This window comes from Panthera leo, chromosome C1 (assembly GCF_018350215.1).
Source record: "Panthera leo isolate Ple1 chromosome C1, P.leo_Ple1_pat1.1, whole genome shotgun sequence".
Lineage (NCBI taxonomy): Eukaryota > Metazoa > Chordata > Mammalia > Carnivora > Felidae > Panthera > Panthera leo.
In genome coordinates this window covers 110859500-110883650 of record NC_056686.1, presented here as the reverse complement: position 1 = coordinate 110883650, position 24151 = coordinate 110859500, and the positions used below count along the sequence as shown (strand labels likewise).

At 46.7% G+C, this 24151-nt stretch overlaps 1 protein-coding gene across 1 annotated transcript; it reads right to left on the bottom strand.

Moving 5' to 3' along the window:
- Positions 1-795: 795 nt before the first annotated feature.
- LOC122228782 (cytochrome P450 27C1) lies at positions 796-23129 on the bottom strand. The gene is made up of 9 exons (XM_042954107.1): positions 22848-23129; positions 16078-16268; positions 14702-14901; positions 12871-13080; positions 11668-11831; positions 7425-7591; positions 6163-6241; positions 5516-5719; positions 796-2128 (listed from the first exon to the last, which is right to left on the bottom strand). The coding sequence occupies exons 1-9, from the start codon at positions 23127-23129 to the stop codon at positions 2012-2014; spliced, it is 1614 nt and encodes a 537-aa protein (XP_042810041.1). The 3' UTR covers positions 796-2011.
- Between the last annotated feature and the right edge of the window lie 1022 nt (positions 23130-24151).

Sequence of the window (24151 nt, the reverse complement as noted above, 5' to 3'; positions counted from 1 at the left end):
ACTATCACCAGACCAGACTATATTCCCTAGGCTGTGCCCTCTGTCCCCGTGACTTATTCAGGCCATGATGGGAAGCCTGGACCTCCCACACCCCCTCACCCATTGTTTGCCCCTCCCCCACCCCTTCCCTGTGGCAACCACCGGTTTGTTCTCTGTATTTCTAGGTCCAATTGTGCTTTTGGTCTGTTTATTCATTTGGGTTCTGTTTTTAGATTCCACTTATGAGTGAAACCATATGGTAACTGTCTTGGAGTTTGAACCTGTTCCTCTGTGTTTCCTATGAGCTGGTAGTAAACCTACAGGCTTCCCCAGTACAATTTCCATTTCTTTGGTAAGAACGCTTGATAGTCCCTGCCATCTGCTTCCTGTTGCATCACCTCAGGAGGCTCCTAAGGTCGGTCTGTCCCTCTGTTCATGAGACGGAGAGCTGAGCAGCGGTTACCCACCTGACCTGCACTCCAGCTCTTCAGCGTGTGCCGATTGCCAGGCAGGGCCAGAGTTCACGGGGCGGGGGGCGGGGGAAGAGGGGAAGGGGGGGTGCCTTGTAGAATAAGAGGTCCCTTCAGGTTGCTTAGTCTCAATTCTTTTTAATTTCAGTCACAAACAGAATAGAATCATAGCTGGTTTATAAAAGCTTACATACCTCAAAGTAATCCAACATTTTGTCAGTTATTAGGACATCATTTCATATTTAACTGTACATATTTTTACAGCTCTCATACTACAGTTATTCTGTCTTCTCACACAGACTTAATATTGTTACATACTTTAACAAAAACAGTATGTGAAATGAATATGATTTCTACTTTACTGGAGGGTTATTTTGCAGCCCGACTAACTAAAGGCAGGGGAGATGTACGGTATGTATTCGTAGGGAAGTGATTTGGGGGGAAGCGTTATGGGCAAAGATTTATGGGATTGAGAACAAGCAGTTTCAAGCACGACCATGCAGAGAGAATGTTATCAAATGGTGTTTTTTCTTATTAGCGACCAGCAAGTAGCAGGAGAGGCAGCAGAACTTGGCACGAGCGAACAGTGCCGAGGCCCAAGGCATCCACTTGGAGCCTTACATAAGCACCAGCCGCTGGATCACGTTTCCAGTCCAGACCTTTAAACTAACACCATGAAGATAAAAATATTATTTTATCTACAGCAGGTCCATTTACATGTTTATTTTTCCTCGCAATAAAAATGTACTAAAGTTACGCTGTTTTCCACGATGCTTCTGTAATTCATTTTTCTCAGCTGAGACCATGACATTCCACCCTGTCAGGTTTTCTTTCTTATACATCTGCTCAGTGTTTACACTCGGTTAGAAAACCCAATTATTCTTGGTTTCACCAGGAGTTCTCTATTTTATTGATTATTTCTTTTAAACAAAAACTAACATTCAACTTCTTTAGGAGCCGTCACTGGAAAAGGAAGCACTAGTTTGGAGAGAAAAGTAAGAATATGGTTCTTTTAACTTTGAGCCCTGCTCAGGATAAAATGTTGACTCTGGCGCTTTCTTCCCATAAGTTCAATTCATTGTTCTTTCAATTGTTCATTCAATTGTCAATTCAATTGTTCCCATAATTGTGGTCTTACAGAGACACGTTGTTTCCTCGTCACATTAGAAACAATAAGTTGAGCTCGCCTCCTGACAGGGTCCTGGTGCAGCATTACAGAACATATATTCAAGCACTGAATTTATAAGCAAGCCAACATTTCCTTGCATAAATGCATAGGAGACTACGCCTAACTGAATATCAAGTAAAACCACATAGGAGACGTGAGAATTCAGTGCCACTGGTTTTTAAACAGCCAGTTCCCCGAAAAAGGCAGCTCTGGTTTGCAAAAGCCAAACAATCTTTTCACATTACTTTGCCTAAAGATTTATGAGTCTTGCAAAACACGGAGGGAGGCCAGCTTATCCCCAAGACAGCCTCTGAAAGTGACGGTTTCCTTCCTCCACCATCATCAGTTGACACTGGCTTGTGGCAGGCAGCTGGTTGGGTTTAAAAATCCAGGATCACTTTCTGTTAACAAAACGCACGTGGATGGGCCCCCCTGGCGTCAGAAGCCCGTGGGTTTTGGCAGGAACTGCTTTAGTCCAAGAAGATGTCTTGATCTCAAAATGCTGAAGCAACTAAGAAGAGAAAGAGAGAAGGGGGATTCAAAATTGGGATAGTACAGGACTCGCAGTGCTCCCAATGAGGGCCCCTCACCTGCCCGCCATGGCCGCGGGCTGCAGGGAGCCCGGGAAGTAGGCAGGACGCCAATCCCCGTCAGGACGGTGCAAGGGAGATGCCGAGCTTCTGAAAGCAGCACCAGGTCCTGCACAGGAGCCTGGTCTGTCCACTGAGCAACCGTGAAGCTCGCATGACAAAGGTACGCAGACACGATGTTTAAATGACTTAGGCTTTCTCAGCCATTTCAAAGCTCCAACTCCTCTGCTTCCTCTTTAGATGGAGGGAAAGAACAAATCAAAGGAGCAAGGAAGACAGAGAGATAAAGTGAAATCTCAGGTTTCCCTCCGGCTGGGGATCTGAGGTGATACAGACCCAGGGGAGCACACCGCCGGGGGGTGGGGGCAGGTGAATCATTCCAACAGGCTTCAGTGATAAATGTCCTTAATTTCTCCTTAATTTAAATATTCTTGATCTGGGAGCGCCTGGGTGGCTCAGTCAGTTAAGCCTCTGACTTCGGCTCAGATCATGATCTCACGGTTCATGAATTCAAGCCACATGTCGGGCTCTGTGCTGACAGCTCAGAGCCTGCACAGTCTGTCTCTCTCTCTCTCTCAAGAGTAAATAAACGCTAAAAAAATATTAAATATTCTTGATCTGTACCTTTGATCCCATTTCTCATTTCTACGGTCCAGAAGGAGAACCAGCCTTACCGCTCAGGATACAACTAGAGACAACCTCCAGAACGAGTTTTAAAGAGCACCAAAGTATGCGTCAGCCTAAAGCAATGACCTCCCCAACCAAGCGGCCGTGGCCTGACGTTCCAGGCCACCAGTGGGCTCAGGAACACAGCAACTTGCTCTAAATACCTGTGTCAGAACACACATGGGCGCCTGTGTGGCTCAGAAGGTTAAGCATCTGACTTCGGCTCAGGTCACAATCTCATGGTTCGTGAGTTCAAGCCCTGCATTGGGCTCTGTGCTGACAGTGTGGAGCCTGCTTGGGATTCTCTGTCTCTCCCTCTCTCTCTGCCCCTCCTGTGCTCACTCTCTCCCTCCCTTTCTTTCTCAAAATAAATAAATAAATAAATAAACTTTTAAAAAATCGACAACTTCATTTTTTGCTGTCTCCTCCACATTGCTAGCACAGTTTACGTGTGCCTTCTCTCTCTCTCTTTTTTCCCTGACAATTACAAATAGCGATGTTCCCTTTCTGTATTTGCACAAGTAGAAATGAGAACTCTGGTGGGGCACCTGGGGGGCTCAGTTGGTTAGGCGTCCAACTTCGGCTCAGGTCATGATCTCACAGTCCGTGAGTTCGAGCTCCGTGTCAGGCAGGCTCCGTGCTAACAGCTCAGAGCCTGGAGCCTGCTTCGGATTCTGTGCCTCCCTCTCTCTCTGCCACTACCCCACTTGCACTATGTCTCTCTCTTGCAAAAAAAAAAAAAAAAATGCAGCAGATCCATTTGTATGTTAATAGCACCAAACAAAACCCCATCACTGCCACCAAACACCCTGTTTCTGAACCTCTGCCAACAGGAGCATCGGGCAAGGCTGGCCTCTCTTGCTCTTGCGGCCTCTGGTCCTTCGGGCAGCCAGAGCAGGGGAAGCAGTGAGCTCCACGCCTGCCTGAATGACCCTTGGTAGGAAATGGCCTCAGCCTGTCCAGGACGTGGCCACACAATGTACAGCAGAGTTTTATGGAGCCTAAGACCTTCCTGAAAAGCCGAAGGCAGACACTCAGAGCAGAGCAGAGACAACAGCAGCTCCCGGCCCGTCGGCACAGACCGTGTATGGACACTGCTTAGTCCCCACACAACCAAGAAGTAGGCATTTGGCCCATTTTGTGAATAAGGAAATGGGCTCGGCGTGGCTGAGAAGGCTGCCCAGAGTGTCAGAAACAGAAAACAGCTGAGCTGGGCCCTACTCCCCCTGGAATCAACACCTCACTGAGCTGCCTCTCACCTCCGACACAACTGGATGGGCCAGCGTCCCACGGTCCCCAGGACAGCTGCTCTGGTGACACCCCTGAACTTTGCCAGCAGCCAACACATCCCGACAGAGGTGGGAATGGCCCTTTACACACACCGGCCACCAAGCTTCCCTGACCTGAGCCACCCAGCTCCAGAGAGGTGCCTTCCCCCCACACTTCCCTGTACGTCCTCTCCCGCTGGGCAGTAGCCCCTCAACTTCTCCAGCTCTCAGAGCGCCCAAGCACCCACCATCCAGAATCCCTCTCCACCCCTCCCAGGCTGACCAGGCTTCCATGGTGCCTTACGCCCTCTCTCTCACTGTCATCAAGGTCCCAACCCCTCAGTGCTCTGCTCTAAACTCTGTGAGGCTTCAGGAAAGCCCCTCTATGATATGGGGGGGCAGAGGATGCAGGAAGGAGTCAAGACGCCTGGGTCGTGCCATGCACCTGTCATTCTGTGACTGTGGCAAGTGGCTCCAACTCTCTGAGCCTCAGTTTCATCATCAGTAAAATGGGGAGCTTGGGTCATGAGGTAATCTCTGTGTTCTTCCAATGCAACATCAATGACAATAGCTCCCAAAACTTGGGCCAAGGCCTTCCATGGCTAAGCTAGGTTCATCACAGTCTTCCTAAATTTGCAAGAAAACCTAATTAAACCTAGGTTTAATTTTCTCTATCAAAGTCTTTTCTTTTATGAAATTTCCTTCAGACATTACTTAGTATAGTATAGGCCAAAAAGCATCTATTTTAGTATTAAGAGATTAAATGTAAGGTATTCTCCAACAAGAACAAAGCCTTCCTGATGTTTTGCAGCCTAAACAAGTGTGAGAACCACTGCGCTGTGTGAGTGGCTGGTTCACACATCTCTTGGAGTGCAGCCCAGTGGTCACTGGAGTCCGAATCGCCCAGCGGGCCCACCCCAGACCCACCAAATTACTCTCTCTGCAGTGGGGTCCTGGAACCTACATTTTAAGGAGCCCCCTAGTGCCTTTTCTCTCCATAACGTTTGAGGACCACTGATTTGACACCTTCCCATTCACATGTGCCCAGAGCTCCTAGTGTGACAAGAGTTGAGCTCTCGGGCCCCTATACACCCTACAACACCCACATGTACACACCCCGGTCCTTCAGGCCTCCAAGGGCCTGAACTGCTGCCCTACAAGTCCAAGGAGGCAAGAGGCTCAGCAGGTGGTCAGGGGACTAAGGAAGGTGGCTACTGTGGGGGGTGGCATTTTAAAATATAAAAGGGACTTAACATGAAGCTCTTGCTTTTGAGTTTTCCAAATCACATCTCCTCTCCCACCCAAGCCTGGGTCCGGCAGAGCCCCGTAAACCAGGCCAAGGTAGAAGGCCAACGTCCGGACCCACGCACCTACCTGGATCACGACGAGGTGGATCTCCAGTTCTGCAATTCTCCGCCCGATGCAGCTCCGAACCCCGAACCCAAAGGGGATGGACCCAAAGTTGTCCACTCGGTCCAGGCTTCCTTTCCGCAGCCAGCGCTCCGGCCGGAACTCCTTGGCCCGAGGGAAGTTCTCATCCTCGTAGGAAGTGGCATAGTGGCAGAGGGCCAGCTGGGTCTGAGGACACCATTTGCAACCGAAAAGGAATAAAGAACAGGATGGCGTGAAGGCAGAGCAGAGGCCAGAGCCCCGGGTGGACAGTCCCTCCAGAGGCACTTCTGGCCAGGAGGAGCCACGAAGGACCCCCAGGATGGCAATCCTCCCTCAGGAGCTGAGCAGGAGATTCAGGTCCTTCAAACCCCCCCAACCCACCAACCCCCACAACTGCTGTGTCCACAGGCCTCTCAGGGAGGGAGGGAGAAGCTTGCAAGCTACAAAAATCTCTGGCTTTGCTTCTGCTCCTCGCTTCCGAAGCCCCGTCTTCATCATGCAATACGTGCAGAAGGAAAGGAACCTACTGATATTTGCTCGGGCGCAAGGGCTTCCTCAACATACCAGCACATTTCCCATTCAGCCACACGGCAGAGCCCAAGTGCCCACACGCTGGCAGCCAAACTTACGCCTTTGGGAATCAGGTACCCGCCAACAACCAGGTCTTCCTGGGTGACTCGGCCATTCCCTGGAAGCACTGGAAACAGCCTGGAAAAGAACCAGTGGAAGCAGGAATGGAACAGCCACTTTTAAAATATTGTACTAAATTTTCGAAAAGTCTGGCTATTTTGCCATTTTTGTTTTCTACAACGTAACACATGGTCCGGTTTCAACTAAGAAATCTTGCAAGGACCTTTGTGGCTCCTTAGCTGTGGCCAGCGAGTATTCTGAGGGATGCAAAGGAAAGTCCCACAGTCAAAAATGTGCACAAAACACAAAGCAGAGCCTTGAACGTACTACTGTGTTCCTAGGAGGGAGAGTGTGGAAGAAATTCTGAAACTTACATGCACCCAGGACCCCTTTATCAAGGAATAGTCCACAGGACTTGGGGGTCCAGGAAACACATTTTGAGAAATGCACATCCGTGTTTGGATTGTCTTAGAGAGGCAATCCGGAGAAAACTCTGAGTAAAACTTTAATTGACAAATACCAGTAAACATACAGCTAGTTATTTTTCTCCGCCCCAAGGTTAAACAACATGCTGTAGACTGAGAATCCAATTATTGTAGTGGGTACTATATAAATAACTTCTGCTCTTTGTCAAGGCATTTCCTCCACAGAGGAACGCTGTGTTCAGGATCCTTGAACCTCAAAGGAGGAAGAAGGTTCACTGGCCACCTAATCCCACCACCTCCCACCCAAGTCCACCCATGGCCACCCAGAGCCCTCACATCCCGGCTTTTCCGAGTGTCGATGAAGCCCTGTCAGGGACTAAATGAGCCTCGCTGTTTGGTGTCTCCAGTCCAACTAGCATATCCACACGAGAACCACAGTCTTTTGTAAGCAGGCCTGATAATTAGCCAAACAGCCCAAAAATATTTTCCTGATAAATCAGTCTTGTTCTGGTTTACCCTCAGAGGAACAGACACCTAGGAGTACTGATCCAGGAGCACCCTGGGGAGCGTGATGAACCAAATCACTAAAGCAGAGGGCTCCAAAGGGCTTTATGAAGAAAAATTAATATTTCAAACTGTAAAACAGAATAGCCTTTCTACTATTCTGACAAGGGCAGAGAGGGAACAAAGATAGCCATAAATAACTCCTTCCTCAACATTTCGGCCACTGAAGGATGTTGGCACATTTGTTTTGGACCCGGTTTTTAGTCAAAAGCATGAGTCGTTACAATAAAAAATCAGAGACTTAAAAGGCACAGTTTTGGCAAGGCTTTTACCTCAAGGTTTCCTTCAGCAGAGCTCTGACCAATGGGACTTTGGGGACATCAGCTGCCGTTGGGACATGTCTTTCCCCCAAATTCTTAACTATCTCCCGATACACGGTCTGCTGCACTTCTGGGTGCCTCGCAAGGAGATACACTGCCCAGGATAATGTGAACGATGTCTAATAAAGAAACCGGCAGACATAGGCACAGGAGTGAGCAACACCAAAGATTTAAGCAGCAGGCAACATCAGGCATGAAATCATGTGAACATAAGCATATGTGAAAAGTCACATTCGTAAAACTCCATTGGAGTATGTTAGGTCTTACCAAAACAAAGGTGAGTTTCCTAATTCACTCCAGAAAAAAAAAGTACTTTGGAAAGTCACATCAGTTGTGTGATTCAATTGCTCTTTCGATAAAAGGCCAAAGGAAAAATTATGTTAGAACTTCTTTGGATCACTTAAAAGCAATCTGGCTCCTCTTCAGTGGAGTCTGAGAGGACTTGGGGATGCTGGTCAAGTCTCGAAGTTGTGCCTGGAACTTCCTGGGACCTTCTTTGCAAGGGTCATCTGGCTTTTGCTAGAAAGGGCCTGAGACTGCCCATCAGCCTGGGGAACTTGTTCAACCTTCTGGCATTCCATAGACCACAATGGCTGGGCGAGGCCTGCTCTGGCTGCCTCATCTGTGGCGGGATTACTCATTAGCTCTTGTTTCCATGCACTTATCAAGTAAAGCAACTTATAAGGATTTAATAACTCATTTATGCAAAACAGTGTCTTTTTTTTTTTTTTAAGTAGGCGTTCACACCCAGCACGGAGCCCAACTCAGCTTGAACTCTCGACCTTGAGATCAAGACCTGAGCTGAAATCAAGAGTCAGACACTTAACCAACTGAGCCACCCAGGCACCCCAAGCAGTGTCATTTTTTATACCACTCAGACTGAAGAATTACATTTCTGGTTATTGAGAATAATTCTATTTTATCCTCCAAGACTTTCACCACATTTTCACTATTATCTATGTGACTGTGTTTCATTCTCTTATAAGCAAGGAAATTCCACAGTGTAAATGCCCTTTCTTTTGCCTACAAAAAATTTAAAGTAAGTCGGCCATACTGATATCATTTCCCTGTAATAAATATTATATGTGTTTAGAGGGCAAGCTCTTCTGTAATATATATAATGTACAAGTTCTTCTTTATAAATGGTAAGGGAATCACTTAGAAATGTCTATTAAAATTACATTTATGTGGAAAAACCAAATGCGGTATATCCAGACAATGGAATATGACAGGCATATCTTGGAGACATTGAGTGTTGGGCTCTAGACCGCCATAATAAAATGAATATCACAACAAAGCAAGTCAAATGAATTTTTTGGTTTCCTGGTGCATATAAAAGTTATATTTACACTATACTGTAATCAATTAAGCATGAAATAGCATTATGTCTTTAAAAAAACCCAATGTACATACCTTAAAAAGTACTTCATTGCTAATGGGTAAGGGGCAGTAAGGAATATACTCCTGAAATCATTGTTGCACTATAAGCTAACTAACTTGGATGTAAACTTAAAAAAATAAGTTAAAAAAATAATAATTATTAAAAAAAAGAAAATTAAAAAAAGAAAAAAAATACTTTATTGCTAAAAAATGCTAACCATCACCTGAGCTTTCAGCAAGTCGTAATCACTGATCACAGACCAGTGATTTTTTATTATATATATTTATATATTGTATGTTACAACAAATATAATATGTATTATGTTATAACAAATATAACAATAATGAAAAAGTTAGAAATGTTGCAAGATTTGTCAAAATATGACACAGAGACACAAAGTGAGCAGGTGCTGTTGGAAAAATGGCCCCACCAGACTTGCTCAACGCAGGGTGGCCACAAACTTCTATTAGTAAACACACAAACAAACAAACAAAAACATTATCTGCGAAGCACAATAAAGCAAGGGATGTCTTTCCTTGGTAATAAAAAAGAATAAACTGCTTTGAAGTCATTTTGCTGAGTGAAGGAAGCTGGGTGCAAAATACACACTGTATGTATGATTCTATTTCTATAAATTTCTAGAAAAGTGCGAACTGATGCTCAGTGTCAGAGAGCAGATTGGCGGTTGCCTGGGGCAGGGGTGTGGGGAGAGATGGACTGAAATAAGAGTGAGGAAACTGCAGGGGTGGTAGGAATGTTCAGGATCTTGATTGTGGTGGTGGTTTCATGAATGACTGCATTGTGCTTTATCCTGTATCTGCCAGCAATTTGTATCAAATTGTACCGTTTCGGTGGATGCAGTTTCTGGTGCATATATTACACTGTAATAAAGGGTTTGTTTGTTTGTTTTTAAATGTTTATTTTTGAGAGAGAGAGCACAAGTTGGAGAGGGGCAGGGAGGGAGGGAAACACAGAATCTGAAGTAGGCTCCAGGCTCCAAGCTGTCAGCACAGAGCCTGAACGGGGCTCGAATTCACAAACCGTGAGATCATGACCTGAGTCGAAGTCGGATGTTCAACCGACTGAGCCACCCAGGTGCCCCTAAAGGTTTTGTAAAGTAGTAAGTTAGGAAATGAATATGAAGTTGTGAGACCGTCCCTTCCTTTCTGTGCTCCACCTCATGTGATGCTCTTAGCTACCACCAGGTGGCAGGAGGCACAATGCACCCAAATCTGCTTAGAGGCAAGGCCATCCACTCACTCATGGTTTCCGCATTCAAAGAAACCCACACCACCCACCACATTCCCACAGCTGATTAGAGTTTTCATTGATCGCCTTGATTTCATTGGTTAGTTTGTATTTGATTGAAATTGTTTTTGTTTTATGTTGTGGAAGATCCATAAGAATAAGGAGTTTATGCTAATTGTTTTGCTTTTACTTGTTTATGTCCCATTATAATAAAAATAAGTCAACTTGGAGGGGAGGGGTGCTCCCTTTAAACAGGAGGTCTGTGCCTTATTAAAGTCCAGGAAGCACTCATGTAAAGGAAAAGCTTTGAGGTGATGAGCTTACTTGTTTAATTTTGAAGGTCTTTGGAAAGAGCAAGGCACCAGGCAAATCTTAATTATTTCACTCAACTTTTCTCTCACCAATTACTAAAAGCTTGGCCCTGCTTTTTCCTGTTTCACTACTTCCTTTTAGCAAATTTAAAAATGTCTCTGTAACTATACCCACATGTGTATCATTTTCCATACATGAATAATGGTATCCTAGTATACATTATTATAATGATTTTGGAGAAAACATGGTTCCCACTCCCAGCCAGTAACCCATGTTAACAATCCAGTGTGCACCCTCCGTACCTCCTCCACATGCACACAGACGGGCCAGTGCCAGGCCACCGTTTGCTTTACCAACATGAGCACAGCACACACACTTTTCTGCACCTTCATTTGTCACTTAACAGGAGGGTATAGAATTCCCACCCAGTCACTTGGCAGTGCTGTTTCACTCTGACGGCCACCCTTCCTTGGTCACAGTACATTATTCATCTGCCACAATAAATCTATTCATTAGGATTTTAAGACTGATACGCACACATGTTCATAAGTCAAACTGTTCATTAAACTTCTCTTTCTCTTTTTAAATTTTAGAGAGAGAAAGCGCACGTGTGCAAATAAGGGAGAGGGGCAGGCGGGGGGGGGAGGGAGAGAGAGAGAGAGAGAGAGAGAGAGAGAGAGAATCTCAATCTCAAGCAGGCTCCACACTCAGCACGGAGCTGGACATGGGGATCGTTCCCATAAGCCTGGGATCATGACCTGAGCCTAAATCAAGAGTCAGATGCTCAATCGACTGAGCCACCCAGGCGCTCCTACACTTTTCCTTCTTTCTGCCCTCTTTAGTAAGTTTTGGTTTAAAAGTTACATGGCTTTATGAGATGAACCGTGGAGCTCTCCATGACCTTCAATACTTTAAATGATAAACAATAAGGTTTTTAATGTCTGTCCCTTCTTCATTTCTGATATCATGACGGAATGGTTCAATGTTTGCAAATCAGGAATGATTTTTCAGGCATTAAAACATAATTGTTACTTTGCGTGCGTGATAAGTGAATGGGGATTACCTTTTTTGCAGAATTACGGTTTTACGTTTGAAATACATATATATTATTTAAACGTTAGAGTTTTCTCCTGGAGCCTTTCAGCAGTGAGGCAGGCGTCCAGCTGGTACAAACGCGTATGAGATTACTGGGAAAGGCCACCGGCTTTCACCACGCTCTGCTAATGGAGAAGACAGAAAAGCCAAGCCGCTCACCGTGTCGACGCCCGCCAGCAGCATCTCGGTCATGTTGGCATAGATCTCCTCCAGTGTCAGCTCCTGACTGAGGAAAAGGCAAGAGAGCAGCCCGCCCCTCACTGTCTCCCCTCGGTCCATGTGGCACTGTATGTCCCTCAGCTTATTGTCCACGTGGATCTGGCCTGTTTGAAAAGAGTATTCCTCTTGAAAGACATTCTGGTTGAGAACAATCTCTTCGTCCTCCCGATAACTTAATCTGTGGCAGGTTCCAAAGCTAATTTACCATCAATCTGGGAACCTCATCAGTGGGCCTGTCTGTATAAATGAATGAAAAATTAAAGACAAGCTAAGCATTTTTTTTTTTCCTCTGAAAATAATCTAGAAGATATTTGCAAATGTTCGCTTTATTCATCAAATAGCCAAAAAAGGTTTGGAGTAACAAGAATACAGATCCTTCCCCCCCCACTTTTTTTTTATCCCACCATGTTTCCAGAAGGGGCAATGGATTGAATATAAAGGCCATGTTACCATAAAAAAGATAGTGGCATAGTAAGTCCATCAGGACACATATATTCAAATGAACGTTGGCCTCTTCGAAAGGCACCGTAGGATACTTCTTTCAAAGTTAGTATTGTTCTAGAAACACTGTTCTAATAAACATTTTGGAAATCTTTTGTTTTGGGAAATTCTTTTTTTTATGTATTTAAATTCAAGTTAGTCAACATATAGTATAGGAAACTTTTTTAGTGAAATTTTGGGACATGTAGGAAAATGGATCTTGCTTTGTTGAGTTGGAACAAAGTATTGTTTCTTAGTTTGTTTCACCCAGTAAGAAAACAGGAATTTGTCTCTTCCAAACAGCTGCAAAGAAGAATGTTCAAATGAGTGTGCCCAGGCCCACTCATTTTCAGCAATGACAGAATTACTGGACTAAAGACATCGTCTCCCTTAGGCAACATTTACTTGCCTATATCACTGCTAGCAAGTTTGCCAAAGTGAGAAGAATCTAAAAATGAGAAATCGGTCAGGTTGCTTGTAGTAGCCACCCACACGCTTTTTTTCATCCAAGAAATCTGTCCAAATAAGCGGTCCAAATAACAACATGTGTCAGCTCATCCCCCGCGGAGCTCCCCTCTGTCTGCACAAGCGTTAGATACACCACGAGTAAAGGCAGTCAGGTCGGCTGGCTGGACAACAGGTGCCCCTGAATTCTTCACTTACTGAATTTGAAGAGTCCGTCCCAGGACCTGCAGAATTCCCTCCAGGGTTTCGGGACGAAGGGGCGGAGCCACCGGGGAATGGCGCCCGCGTACATGGAGGTCTTGAACATGCTGAACATGAGCCCCAGCGCCTCGATGTAGTCCACGGTCAGCTGCGGAACGCTGTTTTCCAGGCAGCCCAGGCGGCTCTCATACAGGATGGTGGCCACTCCTGCCCGGGAAAGAGAATTTAAACCTGCTTCTAGGTTACTTGCAGTATCAACAGGCCATATCTAGCCACAAAAGTCACTTTCAAAAGCAATGGAGCTGCCCTTCGGAAGGGAGGCTCTGTTCCACCACCGGTCGTCTTCTCCACCACGTCCCGGGTTACAGGGCACTGCACACTCAGTGCTGACAGCCGGCAGGTCCTTCCTTCCACCTGGCGGGGCTTCACCTCATCACACCCCCCTCCCCACGGTTTGTTCTACACCCAGGACCCAAAGCACCCAACCTTTCGGCCCCTTGCCCAACCTTGGGGAATTGAAAGGTGGCTCCTCTGGGCCACAGAGGGGGGAGCCCCTGGCCAACAGAGCCATAGGAAGAGAGGGAACAGCCTCAATGCATCAGGATTTTCCAGTGTTTACAACTCCACCCTGTTGATTGCGTTACTAGATTTGGCAAGCATTACTAGAACTTTAAAAAGTTAACTTAAAGATTAAATTTGAAGTAAGGTAAGCATGCTTTAAAAAAAAAGAGAGAGAGAGAGAGAGAGAGAGGCAGGGCACCTGGGTGGCTCCGTCAGTTAAGCATGGACATTTGATTTCACCTCAGGTCATGATCTCAGTTTGTGAGACCAAGCCCCACTTCAGGCTCTGCATTGACAGCACGGAGCCTGCTTAGGACTCTCCTTCTGCCTCTCCGTCTCTCCCCCACCCTCTCTAGTGCACACGTGTGCACTCTCTCTCTCTCTCTCAAATAAATTTTTTTAAAAAATCTTTTAAAAAAGGAGAGGGGCGCCTGGGTGGCTCAGTTGGTTAAGCGTCCAACTTCAGCTCAGGTCACGATCTCACAGTTTGTGAGTTCGAGCCCCGCGTCGGGCTCTGTGCTGACAGCTCAGAGCCTGGAGCCTGCTTCCTATTCTGTGTCTCCCTCTCTCTGCCCCTCCCCTGCTTGTGCACTGTCTTGCTCTCTCTCTCTCTCAAAACTAAATAAATAAACAATTTTAAGTAAGTAAGTGAGTAAATAAATAAATAAATAAAGGAGAAAACTGACAGAAGTTCCTTAGGAAAAAGCAAAGTACAGAATAAAGTGGTATGCTACTGTTTTGTTTCGTTTTAGGTAAAAAGACTATTCATATGTATCCCCTTGTATGTGCATAAAATATCCCTTGAAGACACTGGTGACCTCACCAGGTCAGGAGAGAGGGAGAATGAGGGGACTTTTCAGTGAATACCTTTGAGATTTGATTTTTGATTTTAGGACATGGCAATGTCCTACCCGTCCCACACAAATTTTAAAAGCTACAATGACTGTAGTAAAGGCCCTCTGAACTTCTACTGGTTTTTACAAATTGTGCTAAAGCAAGATGTACGGTAATTTAGGAGCATGATTCTTGAGTTAAAAAGACCCGGATTTGAGACTAAGTTTCTGCCAGTAAAAATGGAGATGGTTTGTCAGTTTGCCCACGTGCAAACCAGTGGCGGTACACCGGGCTCAGTTAGCAGGTGAGGGTCACATGTGTGGGTACAGGGCTCAGCACAATGCCTGTGGGGACACAGGACATGCCCAGTGAATGAGAACTCCTATGTTTGGCACGTGTCCATTCTTCCATCTCCCTCCTGACTTCACCTCACCTTCCATTGAATATTTGAAGAAAAGGTCATTGATACTGGTCACAGTCTCTCCATCTTCGGCCTGGCTCCTGAGGATGTAGATTCTTTTAATTAAATCTGCAATAACTTGGTTGATTTCTCCTGAAAAAATGGCCACGTCTCTCGGTTTCAGAATTCTTTGTCTCAATACACGTCTCATCTTGAGCCATTGTTCACCCTCCCTAGAAGAGTAAAGTGAGTTTCAAATAATCTTACTTCCATTGACATTCTGGAAAAGAACTCAGAGAACCTCTGAGAGCTCCCCCAGCCATAAAAAAGCCAGCCAGATCTGCCGATCCTAATGGAATTAAGACACTGTGCAGGGGGAGGGGAGTAACTTCAGTCTTGCAGTTGGTCAGAGCTTTAATGGGAAGCAAACTTTAAGGGGAAAGATTGCCACTGGGAATCGTCTTTATAAAAGGAATATGATTTCCTTTGAAAAACCTTGCAATAATATTATAATAAAGAGACATGAAGCTGTTGTGATTAGCAAAAGAGAGAAAAGTTTATGTGTATGACTGCTGAGCCCTGAACTGAGCTCCGGGGCCCACAGCGATGCAAGCCGCAGGTGATAGGGCAGAGATCAAAGAGCTTTTCTAGCATTTGGCCACTCCCCATCTGGGGCCGGACCCACAGGGAGGAGGTGTTTGATTATTTCCCTCAGAGCAGAAGTTGAGGGATCCTGGTGACATCCAGTCACAGCTTTTATTTACCTCATTTGAGAAACCGATGGTTGTATTTCTCCCTAGTTCATGTATAAGGGCATATATACCAAAGAACCACAGATGGAATTTCTAAACCAAAAGGATTTGGACCAGGGGATCCACAGAGGCTCGTGTTCTCCTCCCTGCCTGAGACTGTGCTGATTAGCTCTTTCTTAGAGGGCACAGAGGTCTCCGTGAGGCTTGTTTACAAGTAATAATCAAAGCCTGTTGTGAGTTGGGAACATCATCACATGGTGATCCACGGAGGAAGGCTCTCGGCCCTTCCCCAGGGTCTCCTAGAGTAGCTGTCTGCCTCCTCTCCTGCCCACAGAGAGGCTCTGTGAGCACCCGCTCCCCCTTGGTTGTCACTGAATGGACACCTACAGCCTCAGAGCACTGCTTAAGAAACAGCTCTCCCCCTTTACCAGGCTAGTGTGACCCAGCCTTGTCCCTGCCATCTAACTTCTTCCCAGAGGAGAAGGGACAGGGCCCTCCACACCAGTATTTAGGAAATCACACAAGGAGGCTGTTTTGACACTATTCCACTGGGAGTTCTACAATTTATTAAGGCTGGTTTTCAGAGCCCAGCATCCAGGCAGGGGTCTCCCTGGGCTCCCCACTCCCACCCATGGCCTGACCAGGCCACATACTCACGCCGAGATGAGCCCGGTGGCTCTCCCTCGTAAATGTCGGTACTCCTGCCAGGACCCCATGTTGGCTCTCTGGGGCGCAGCCCCCTCTGCCCGGAGCACCTGAGCCACCATGTCTCGGTCTGCAATAGATACTACAAACTGAGGACCAAAGTGAGACTTGAAGATTTTTCCATATTCCCGTGTGTGCTTCTGCTGCAATACCATGGAGAAACCAAAAAAGGAAAAAATGCACAGATATGATATACCTTTGACATGAACATTTCTGTGTTTTAGGGGAGCAAAAAACTGGGGCAGAGGAAAGCTCTACATTATACAGAGCTGAATCAGAGTTGTGACTTTAAATATTCCTGAGATAAACGTACTTTCACATCATTAATCATATTCACTAAGTTTTCTTATTCTTTAGAGCTATGTTTTTAACAATACTTAGCTGTGTGCAGCAACAAGAGAGAAATGTCATTATGGGTGGAGATGAGTTGCAGAGCCTTCAATGGCGTGAGCCAAAAAGACCGTGCCAACCCCCTGTTCCAGGCCCTCAGCTGCTCTGTCTCCCTACTCTGCAGAGGGAGAACCCTCTGCAGACAACCTGTAATGAACCTGTAAAAATAGCCCCCAGTGCGAAAATGAAATAAAAGTCATCCAGATTAGAAAGAGAGAAGTAAAGCTATCTCTAATCACAGATGACATGATCTCACATACAGAAAATTCTAAAGAATTCACTAAAAAACTGTCAGAATTAATAAACAAGTTCAGCAAGCTTGCATGACATAAGATCAAAATACAAAAGTCAGTTGTATTTCCATACACTAGCAATGAACAATCCAAAAGTAAGATTATGAAAACAATTCCATTAATAATAGCATCAAAAAGAATAAAATGCTTAGAAATAAATTTGAGAAAAGAAGTGCAAAACTAACACTCTGAAAACTATAAAAGATCATTGAAAGAAATTAAAGAAGAGGTAAAAAATGGAAAGATATCCCATGTTCATGGATTGGAAGATTTAATATTATTAAGATGGCAATACTCCCCAAACTGACCCATAGATTCAACATAATCTCTATCAGAATTTCAGTTGGCTTCTTTGTAGAAATTGACAAGCTTAAAATTCATAGTGACATGCAAGGGACCCAGAATAGCAAAAATGACCTTGAAAAAAAAAAAGAGTGAAGTTTAAGGGTTTCCTGATCCCTATTACAAAACTTGCTACAAAAACAATAATCAAAACAGTGTAGTACTGACATAAGAATAAACATCTAAACTACTGGAGTAGAATTGAGAGTTCAGAAATAAACCATACAGGCTCACTTGAGTAACTCAGTTGGTTAAGCATCCGACTCTTGATTTCAGCTCAGGGTCATGATCTCATGGTTCATGGGATTGAGCCCCACATTGGGCTTTGCACTGACAGCACAGAGCCTGTGTGGGATTCTCTCTCTCCTTCTCTCTCTGCCCCTCCTCTGCTCTCTTTCTCTCTCTCTTTCTCTCTCAAAATAAACAAATGAACTTGAAAAAAGAAAGAAAGAAACCCATACATTTGTGGTCAAATGATTTTCAACAAGGATGCCAGTGCCAAGACAATTAAACAGGTAAATAGGAAAAGAATAGTTTCTTCAACAAATGGTACTGGGACAACTGGATATCTATAGGCAAAAAATGAATTTATATCCTTCTCTCATGCCAAACATAAAAATTACCTCAAAATTGTTCAAGCCCTAAATGTAAGAACCAAAACCATAAAATTCTTAGAGGAAATGATAGGGGTAAATCTTCAGGATCTTGAATTTGGCAATGGTGTCTTATGATACAACACCAAAACCACAAACAACAAAAGAAAAAACAGATGATTGGATTTCATCAAAATTTAAAAACTTTTGTGTTTCAAAGAAAGTAAAGACAACCCCCAGAATTGAAAAAATATTTGCAAAGCACATATATGATAAGGGATTTGTATGTAAAATATATAAAAAACAACTCAATAAAACAATGAACTTATTAAAAACTGGGCAATTATTTGAATGGACATTTCTCCAAAGAAGAAATACAAATGGAGAATGAGCAGATGTAAAGAAGCTCAACATCATTAGTCATCAGGGAACTGCAAATCAAAATCACAATAAGACACCACTTCCCACCCACTAGGATGGTTATACTCAAACAGACAGGTAACAACAAGCCCTGGCAAGGATGTGGAGAAATCACAATGCTCTTACACTGCTGGTAGGAATGTACATAGTGCAGCCACTTTCAGAAACATTCCAGCAGTTCCTCAAATGATTAAATAGACAGTTACTACTTGGCCCAGCAATTCCACTCCTAGACATAAATCCAAAGAAATGAAAGCATATGTCAAAAATAAACTTATACCAAATATTCACAGCAGCATTATTCATAATTAGCAAAAAGGTGGAAACAATCCAAATGTTTCTCAACTGATGGATAAGCAAAATGTTGTATATCCTTACACTGGGATATTATTTGTCCATAAAAAGAAATGAGGTACTGGTACACGCCACAACATAGATGAACCTTGAAAACAATGCTCAGTGAAAGAACCCAGATGCAAAAGACCACATATTATGATTCCAGTTATATGAAATGTCCAGAATAGGCCAGTCTATAGAGACATAAAGTAAATTAGTGGTTGCTGAAGGCTGGGGGAATGGAGAGTTGGAGAGTGATAGCTAAAAGAAACAATATGGGGTTTCTTTGTAAGGTTATGAACATGTTCTAGGATTGACTGGGGTGACTACTGCATGGTATGTAAATTATACATCTCAATAGTGCTGTTACCAAAAAACAATGAGAAATTACAATAAACGTAAATGGGTTAAACAAATAAATAAGAGAGAGATAGAGAGAGAGAAAGTACCCTCTAGCCTGGGTCAGTGTGGCATAGCCAAGGCTGAGCATGGGGAAAATGACTAAGTCTCTCTTTGGCATCTGCCAACATTTCTTATCACCCCAACTCTTTGCCTCAGAAATGGCAGGCCAGAGGGTCTGTTGTCTTTCCATTCTTCCTTCTACTCCTTAGGTAGAAGATGTTCACTTCCTTATCAACCTGGATGACATTCTCCCACCCATAGATAAAGACACTAAGAATCAACTGGAATGTTCCTCTGGGTCTCTGAAAAGGAACCACTGATGAGATGAGTGTTCATAGCAACTACTGGGAAATGGGTCACTTCTCAGGCGAATCTAGCTACTGAATGGGCACCATCAGCACAAGGGAGCAACTGACCAGGCGGGAGAAAGAACAAGATGCATGACCTGGATAATGTATGGCACTTTTTGCTAGTGGACTTCAGAACAGTATAGTCAGTCCTAGCACTTAGAATTTGCATAGACATTAAGAGCACAGACTCTGGAATTTGAATCTTAGCTCACAGTTTACGAGCTGAGCACCCTTGGGAAGTTAAGGTCCACCGTACTTCAGTTTCCTCACCTGCAAAACGGGCAAATAATAGAACTTGCCTCACACAGAGGACTTGGAACTGTGCCTGGCACATGAAAAGAGCTCTAGAAATGTTCATTATTAGTATTTACTTGTTATTATTACAGTTTACAAATTTCACCTGACCTCACAATAGGTTGTGAGATGGGTGAGGATGGTCAGACTTCTGCGCAGATGAAGCAACTGGAGTTCAGGGAGAATAAGTGATTAGCCAAGACTCCACAGGTGCTTGTGGAGGGCTAGCATGAGAACACAGGGCCCTCCTGTTCTGTCCCATCTGAAATGGCTGCTGGTGACATGGGTCAGGGTGTATGCTCTGCCACTAACTAGCTATGTGACCTCAGGCAAGTGACTCAGCCAACACTTTGGGCCTTTTCCACCTGTACATGAAAGACTTGATTGGGGCGCCTGGGTGGCTCAGTTGGTTAAGCGGCCGACTTCGGCTCAGGTCATGATCTTGTGGTTTGTGAGTTCGAGCCCTGCGTCAGGCTCTGTGCTGACAGCTCAGAGCCTGGATCCTGTTTCGGATTCTGTGTCTCCTTCTCTCTGACCCTCCCCCATTCATGCTCTGTCTCTCTCTGTCTCAAAAATAAATAAACCTTAAAAAAAAATGTATAAGCCTTGATAGAACTCTCTGTGATCACGAGTCGAGTACAGTAAGCTGGAGGTATGGTAACAGAATAACCCTCTTCCTCCTACAAGTGCCTCAGGAGCCTGGAGAGCAGGGCAGAGGGCTTTCCTAGAACCTTATTCAGTCTGGAACAACCTGAGCACACCTCAAGTGGGGAAACCCAAGGCCATAAAGCACTCCTGTGGGGTCCTCAGAGGAGTCACAAGGGGATTTGTGCTCTTGCAAATGAGCACTATTTGGAAATAAAGGAAAAGGGGAGCCCAGAAGGACAACCAAGCTGGAAACCCTTGGGGCCCATCTACCATGTTGCAAGAAAGCACAGATGAGTCAGTTCTATGACTGTCCTCTGACAGGTGTGTACCACCACTCATGATGGACCATGGTGAAAGGTATCATCTGAGCCTCAGGCAGGAGGGCAGGGTTTAGGGTGATGGCCAGAAGCATGGCAGATGCAGGGAAAATACCCATCTGAACTGAGACACTTTCTGGTTGTGGAGAGGTGGCCTTCTAGGTGGCTCCTCCCAGAGATGTAGGTTTTTTTTTTTTTTTTTTTTTTGAGATGTAGGTTTTAACAGTGGTCTGCTTCTCAAAGAACCCTGGGGGGGGGAGGAGCGGGGGGGGGGGGAGGAACAAACAGGGGAGGGGGGTGCTTAGACTGTGAGGATAAAATCAGATAGAAGCAGAGGTAGATAGAAGTAGATAAACAAAAACAAAAAAAATCAAGCCGTATTGACTTGTCCACAGTAAATAACAAAACATTTTAAATCCCATTTTAAAAGTATCATCCTGATATCTTACAGATTCCACATGGAAAAGAAAATCATTTTTCACCTCTAAGAAGCATGTCCAGGAAAAACTGTGTAGGGGATGGAGAGAAGGGGCAGGAATTTCAGCCAAATTAAACTTGTTCCTGGGGCACCTGGGTGGCTTAGTTGGTTAAGCCTCTGACTCTTGATTTCAGCTCAGGTCATGATATCATGGTTTGTGCGATCAAGCCCTGAATCTGGCTCTGTGCTGACAGCATGGAGCCTGCTTGGAATTCTCTCTCTCCCTCTCTCTCTCTGCCCCTCCCCTGCTCTCTCTCTCTCTTTCTCTGTCTCTCAAAAATCAATAAACATTAAAAAAAATTTTTTTTAATTGCTCCGGAGTTCTACTGTTTTTTCTCCTAATGAAGTTTCTGCTTCTCCAACCCAATCAGGGCCTCTGCACCATCAGGTATGTTTATTGGTTGAGGGAATGACCTTGACCACACCCGGGGTGGGTGGTTACAAAAGGATGGAGAATAAGCTTTGAACAAAAGCAAATGGGGGGTGGAGAAAGGGGTGGGAATGGGGAAGGGGTCTTGGGAGAAGTCAGAAGGCCCAGAGCCCAGAAGTAAGTGTGCCCTGGGGTGTGAGCCCTGAAAAAATGAAGTCAAGTGGAAGAAGCAGATGCCACAGTCAGTGAGAGGAAAGGGGATCCGACGACCCTTGATGGGGAGGATCACCTTGCAATGGAAGACAGATTGCAAATTGCGGTGGGGAGAGGAAAGGCAAAACTCGGGTCAAGATGGGAAACTGCACTCTGGGCCGGTCCCAACACTCCCCCTGTAGTTGGAACGACTAGGTCCCTGCCCCAGTCCTGGCAGCCTGCCCAGGTTCATTGACATTCGTGTGGTGACCCTATCATTTAAGAGGCTAAGCTACCTGTGGCCTCTGAACCTCAGGTTTTGGAGGGTGGGAGGTGCTTGTTTTCCATTTATAAAACACAACCCAAAAGGCCTAGAAACGGACGCCACATGACCTCGGTCTGTTAGACACGGTGCCCTGGAGAGCTCCGAGCTGCTCTCTGCGCTCCCGCTCCCGGGGCTGGACCGCGACCCCCTCTCCTGGGCGCGCCAAGTCCCGCTCCCGCTCGCGCCTCCGCCCGCCGGTGCCTCCTACCTGGGGACCGCTCCCCGGCACCCCTCCCCGGGCTCCCTCCCCAAAGCCCTCTCCCCCGCGCGCCCGGTCCGGGGACCTCGCCCTCTCCCTCTTTGAGGCCTCTTTCTTGGCGCCACTTGCTCGGCGTCCCTCCCCAGCATCCGCTGCCCGGTACACCCTCCTTGGGGTCCCTCCTGGGCGCCACTCCTTGGCATCCCTTTCCCCGCTGGGCCTTGTGCCTCTTCCCCAGAGCGCCCTCCCCTGCGTCCCTGTCTGAGCCCCCCTCCTGGGTGCCTCCTGCCCGGAGTCCCCTGCCCGATGCCTCCTCCCTGAGCTCCCCTCCAGGGCGCCTCCTCCTCGGCGCCCCTGCCGGGTGCCCCCACTTGAACGCCCCTCCTGGGCGCCTCCTCCCCGGCGCCCCTGCCCGGTGCCCCCCCAGTCCCCTCCTAGGCGCCTCCTCCCCGGCGCCCTTGCCCGGTGCCCCCCCCCCCCCGTGAGACCCCTCCGAGGCGCCTCCTCCCTGGCGCCCCTGCCCGGCGTCCCCTCCCTGAGCCCCCCTCTTGGGCGCCTCCTCCCTGGCTCCCCTGCCCGGCGTCCCCTCCCTGAGCCCCGCTCCTGCCAGGCGCCCCTGCCCGGTGATCCCTCTCTGGAGTCCCTCCCGTGCGCCCCTCCTCGGCGTCCCTTTTCGGGCCTGGCCCGGCGCCCCCTCCCCGAAGTCCCTCCTGGGCGCCTCCTCCCGGGCGTCCTCCTGGGCGCCCCCCCCCCGACCCCTCCCGCTCCGCTACCTGGATCTCGTGGATGCGGCCGAAGCCGTCCTTCCAGAAGAACTCCACCAGGTTGGTGAGGGGGTGGGGGCCCGGCATAGCGGCGAGGCTCCTGGGCCCCTCGGTCCTGCCCGCGGCCCGCGGCGCCCCCCGCCGGCCAGCTCCTTTGTCCTCGGCCCGCGCCCCCGCCGACAGCCGAGCGCCCTCGGGCCGCCACCGCCGCGGGGCCCCGGCGTCCAGGAGCCCCCAGCGCCCGGGCGCCGGGCTCCCACGGGCTTTCAGGACTCGCGCCAGCAGGGCCATCGAGGCCGCCCAGGTCGGTGGGTCGACTGAAGCAACTTTTTTGTGTAGGGAGCTGCCCTTTGGGGCGGCTCCTGGCTTCGCTTTAACTGGTGCGCGCGGCGCTTCTTCGAGCTCATTCCGCCTGGGCATCAGTTTACACAGACCGGTATTAAAGACTCCCTCCCCTAAGGCTGGGGGAAAGGGGGTGGTCTGTGGTTAGACTGCCGGAGAACCAGGCGGTTAGCTTCTCTTCACATCACACTAATTCACCCCTTAAGCCTTCTTTAAAACCACTAAATTTTAAATTCAACCCTATTTCTGTCCATGGCCAAAAAAAAAAAAAAAAAAAAAAAGGAAAGAAAAGTCTACTGGGATTTGAAAAAAACATTTCTTCTTTAAAAATTACTATGGAGAGTATACGCAAAAAAATGAATTCACCTTTTTTTTTTCATATTTTGGAAACCGCGCTTTATGATTTCAAGCCTTGCAGTTATAATTCAACATGCAGAAATGTTCGTTTTTGCACATAGCTCGTGATACTACTGTAAAATGGCCACATGATCATTTTACCACAAGTTCCCGTGGATAATTGCGCGGTCTCCGTTTGGCCTCCAAGGGCCTCCCGGCTTTTACCCCAGCGCACCCCTTCAAGAAGTGAGGAAGTGGGGTGCCTGGACATTGGCTTGAACGTTTGGCCTGTTTCCGGTCTCTCAGCAAGACCGGTCCTGTTGCACAGGCTGGGAGAAAGGAACGCAACTCCCAGGGAAGGTGAGAAGAGAGCGCGGTTCGCCAGCAGGGGCTCAGATCCCAGGGCCTGGCTGCAGAAAGGAAGCGGCCGCCGAGGGAGGGACTTGGCGTGGGACGGACTAGGAGTGTGTCCTCAGGTTTCAGGAAGGGAGCCCAGATTCTGAATGAGCCTCTCAACCACTTACTCCGAAAACGGAGAGCATTACTTAAGACCTCATGCAGGGCGTCCTAGTGCAGCCGGAGGTGAAACAGCAGCGATAACCGAAACCGAAAACTACAAACGCCAAGTGTTGTTA

Coding starts and splice junctions, on each gene's coding strand:
- LOC122228782 (XM_042954107.1), bottom strand. CDS start 23,129: ATGGCCCTGCTGGCGCGAGTCCTGAAAGCCCGTGGGAGCCCGGCGCCC. Junction 7,592..11,667: donor TGCTGGCGGGCGTCGACACG/GTGAGCGGCTTG, acceptor TTTCTTTATTAG/ACATCGTTCACATTATCCTG. Junction 6,242..7,424: donor CTGCTGAAGGAAACCTTGAG/GTAAAAGCCTTG, acceptor GTTCTTTTCCAG/GCTGTTTCCAGTGCTTCCAG.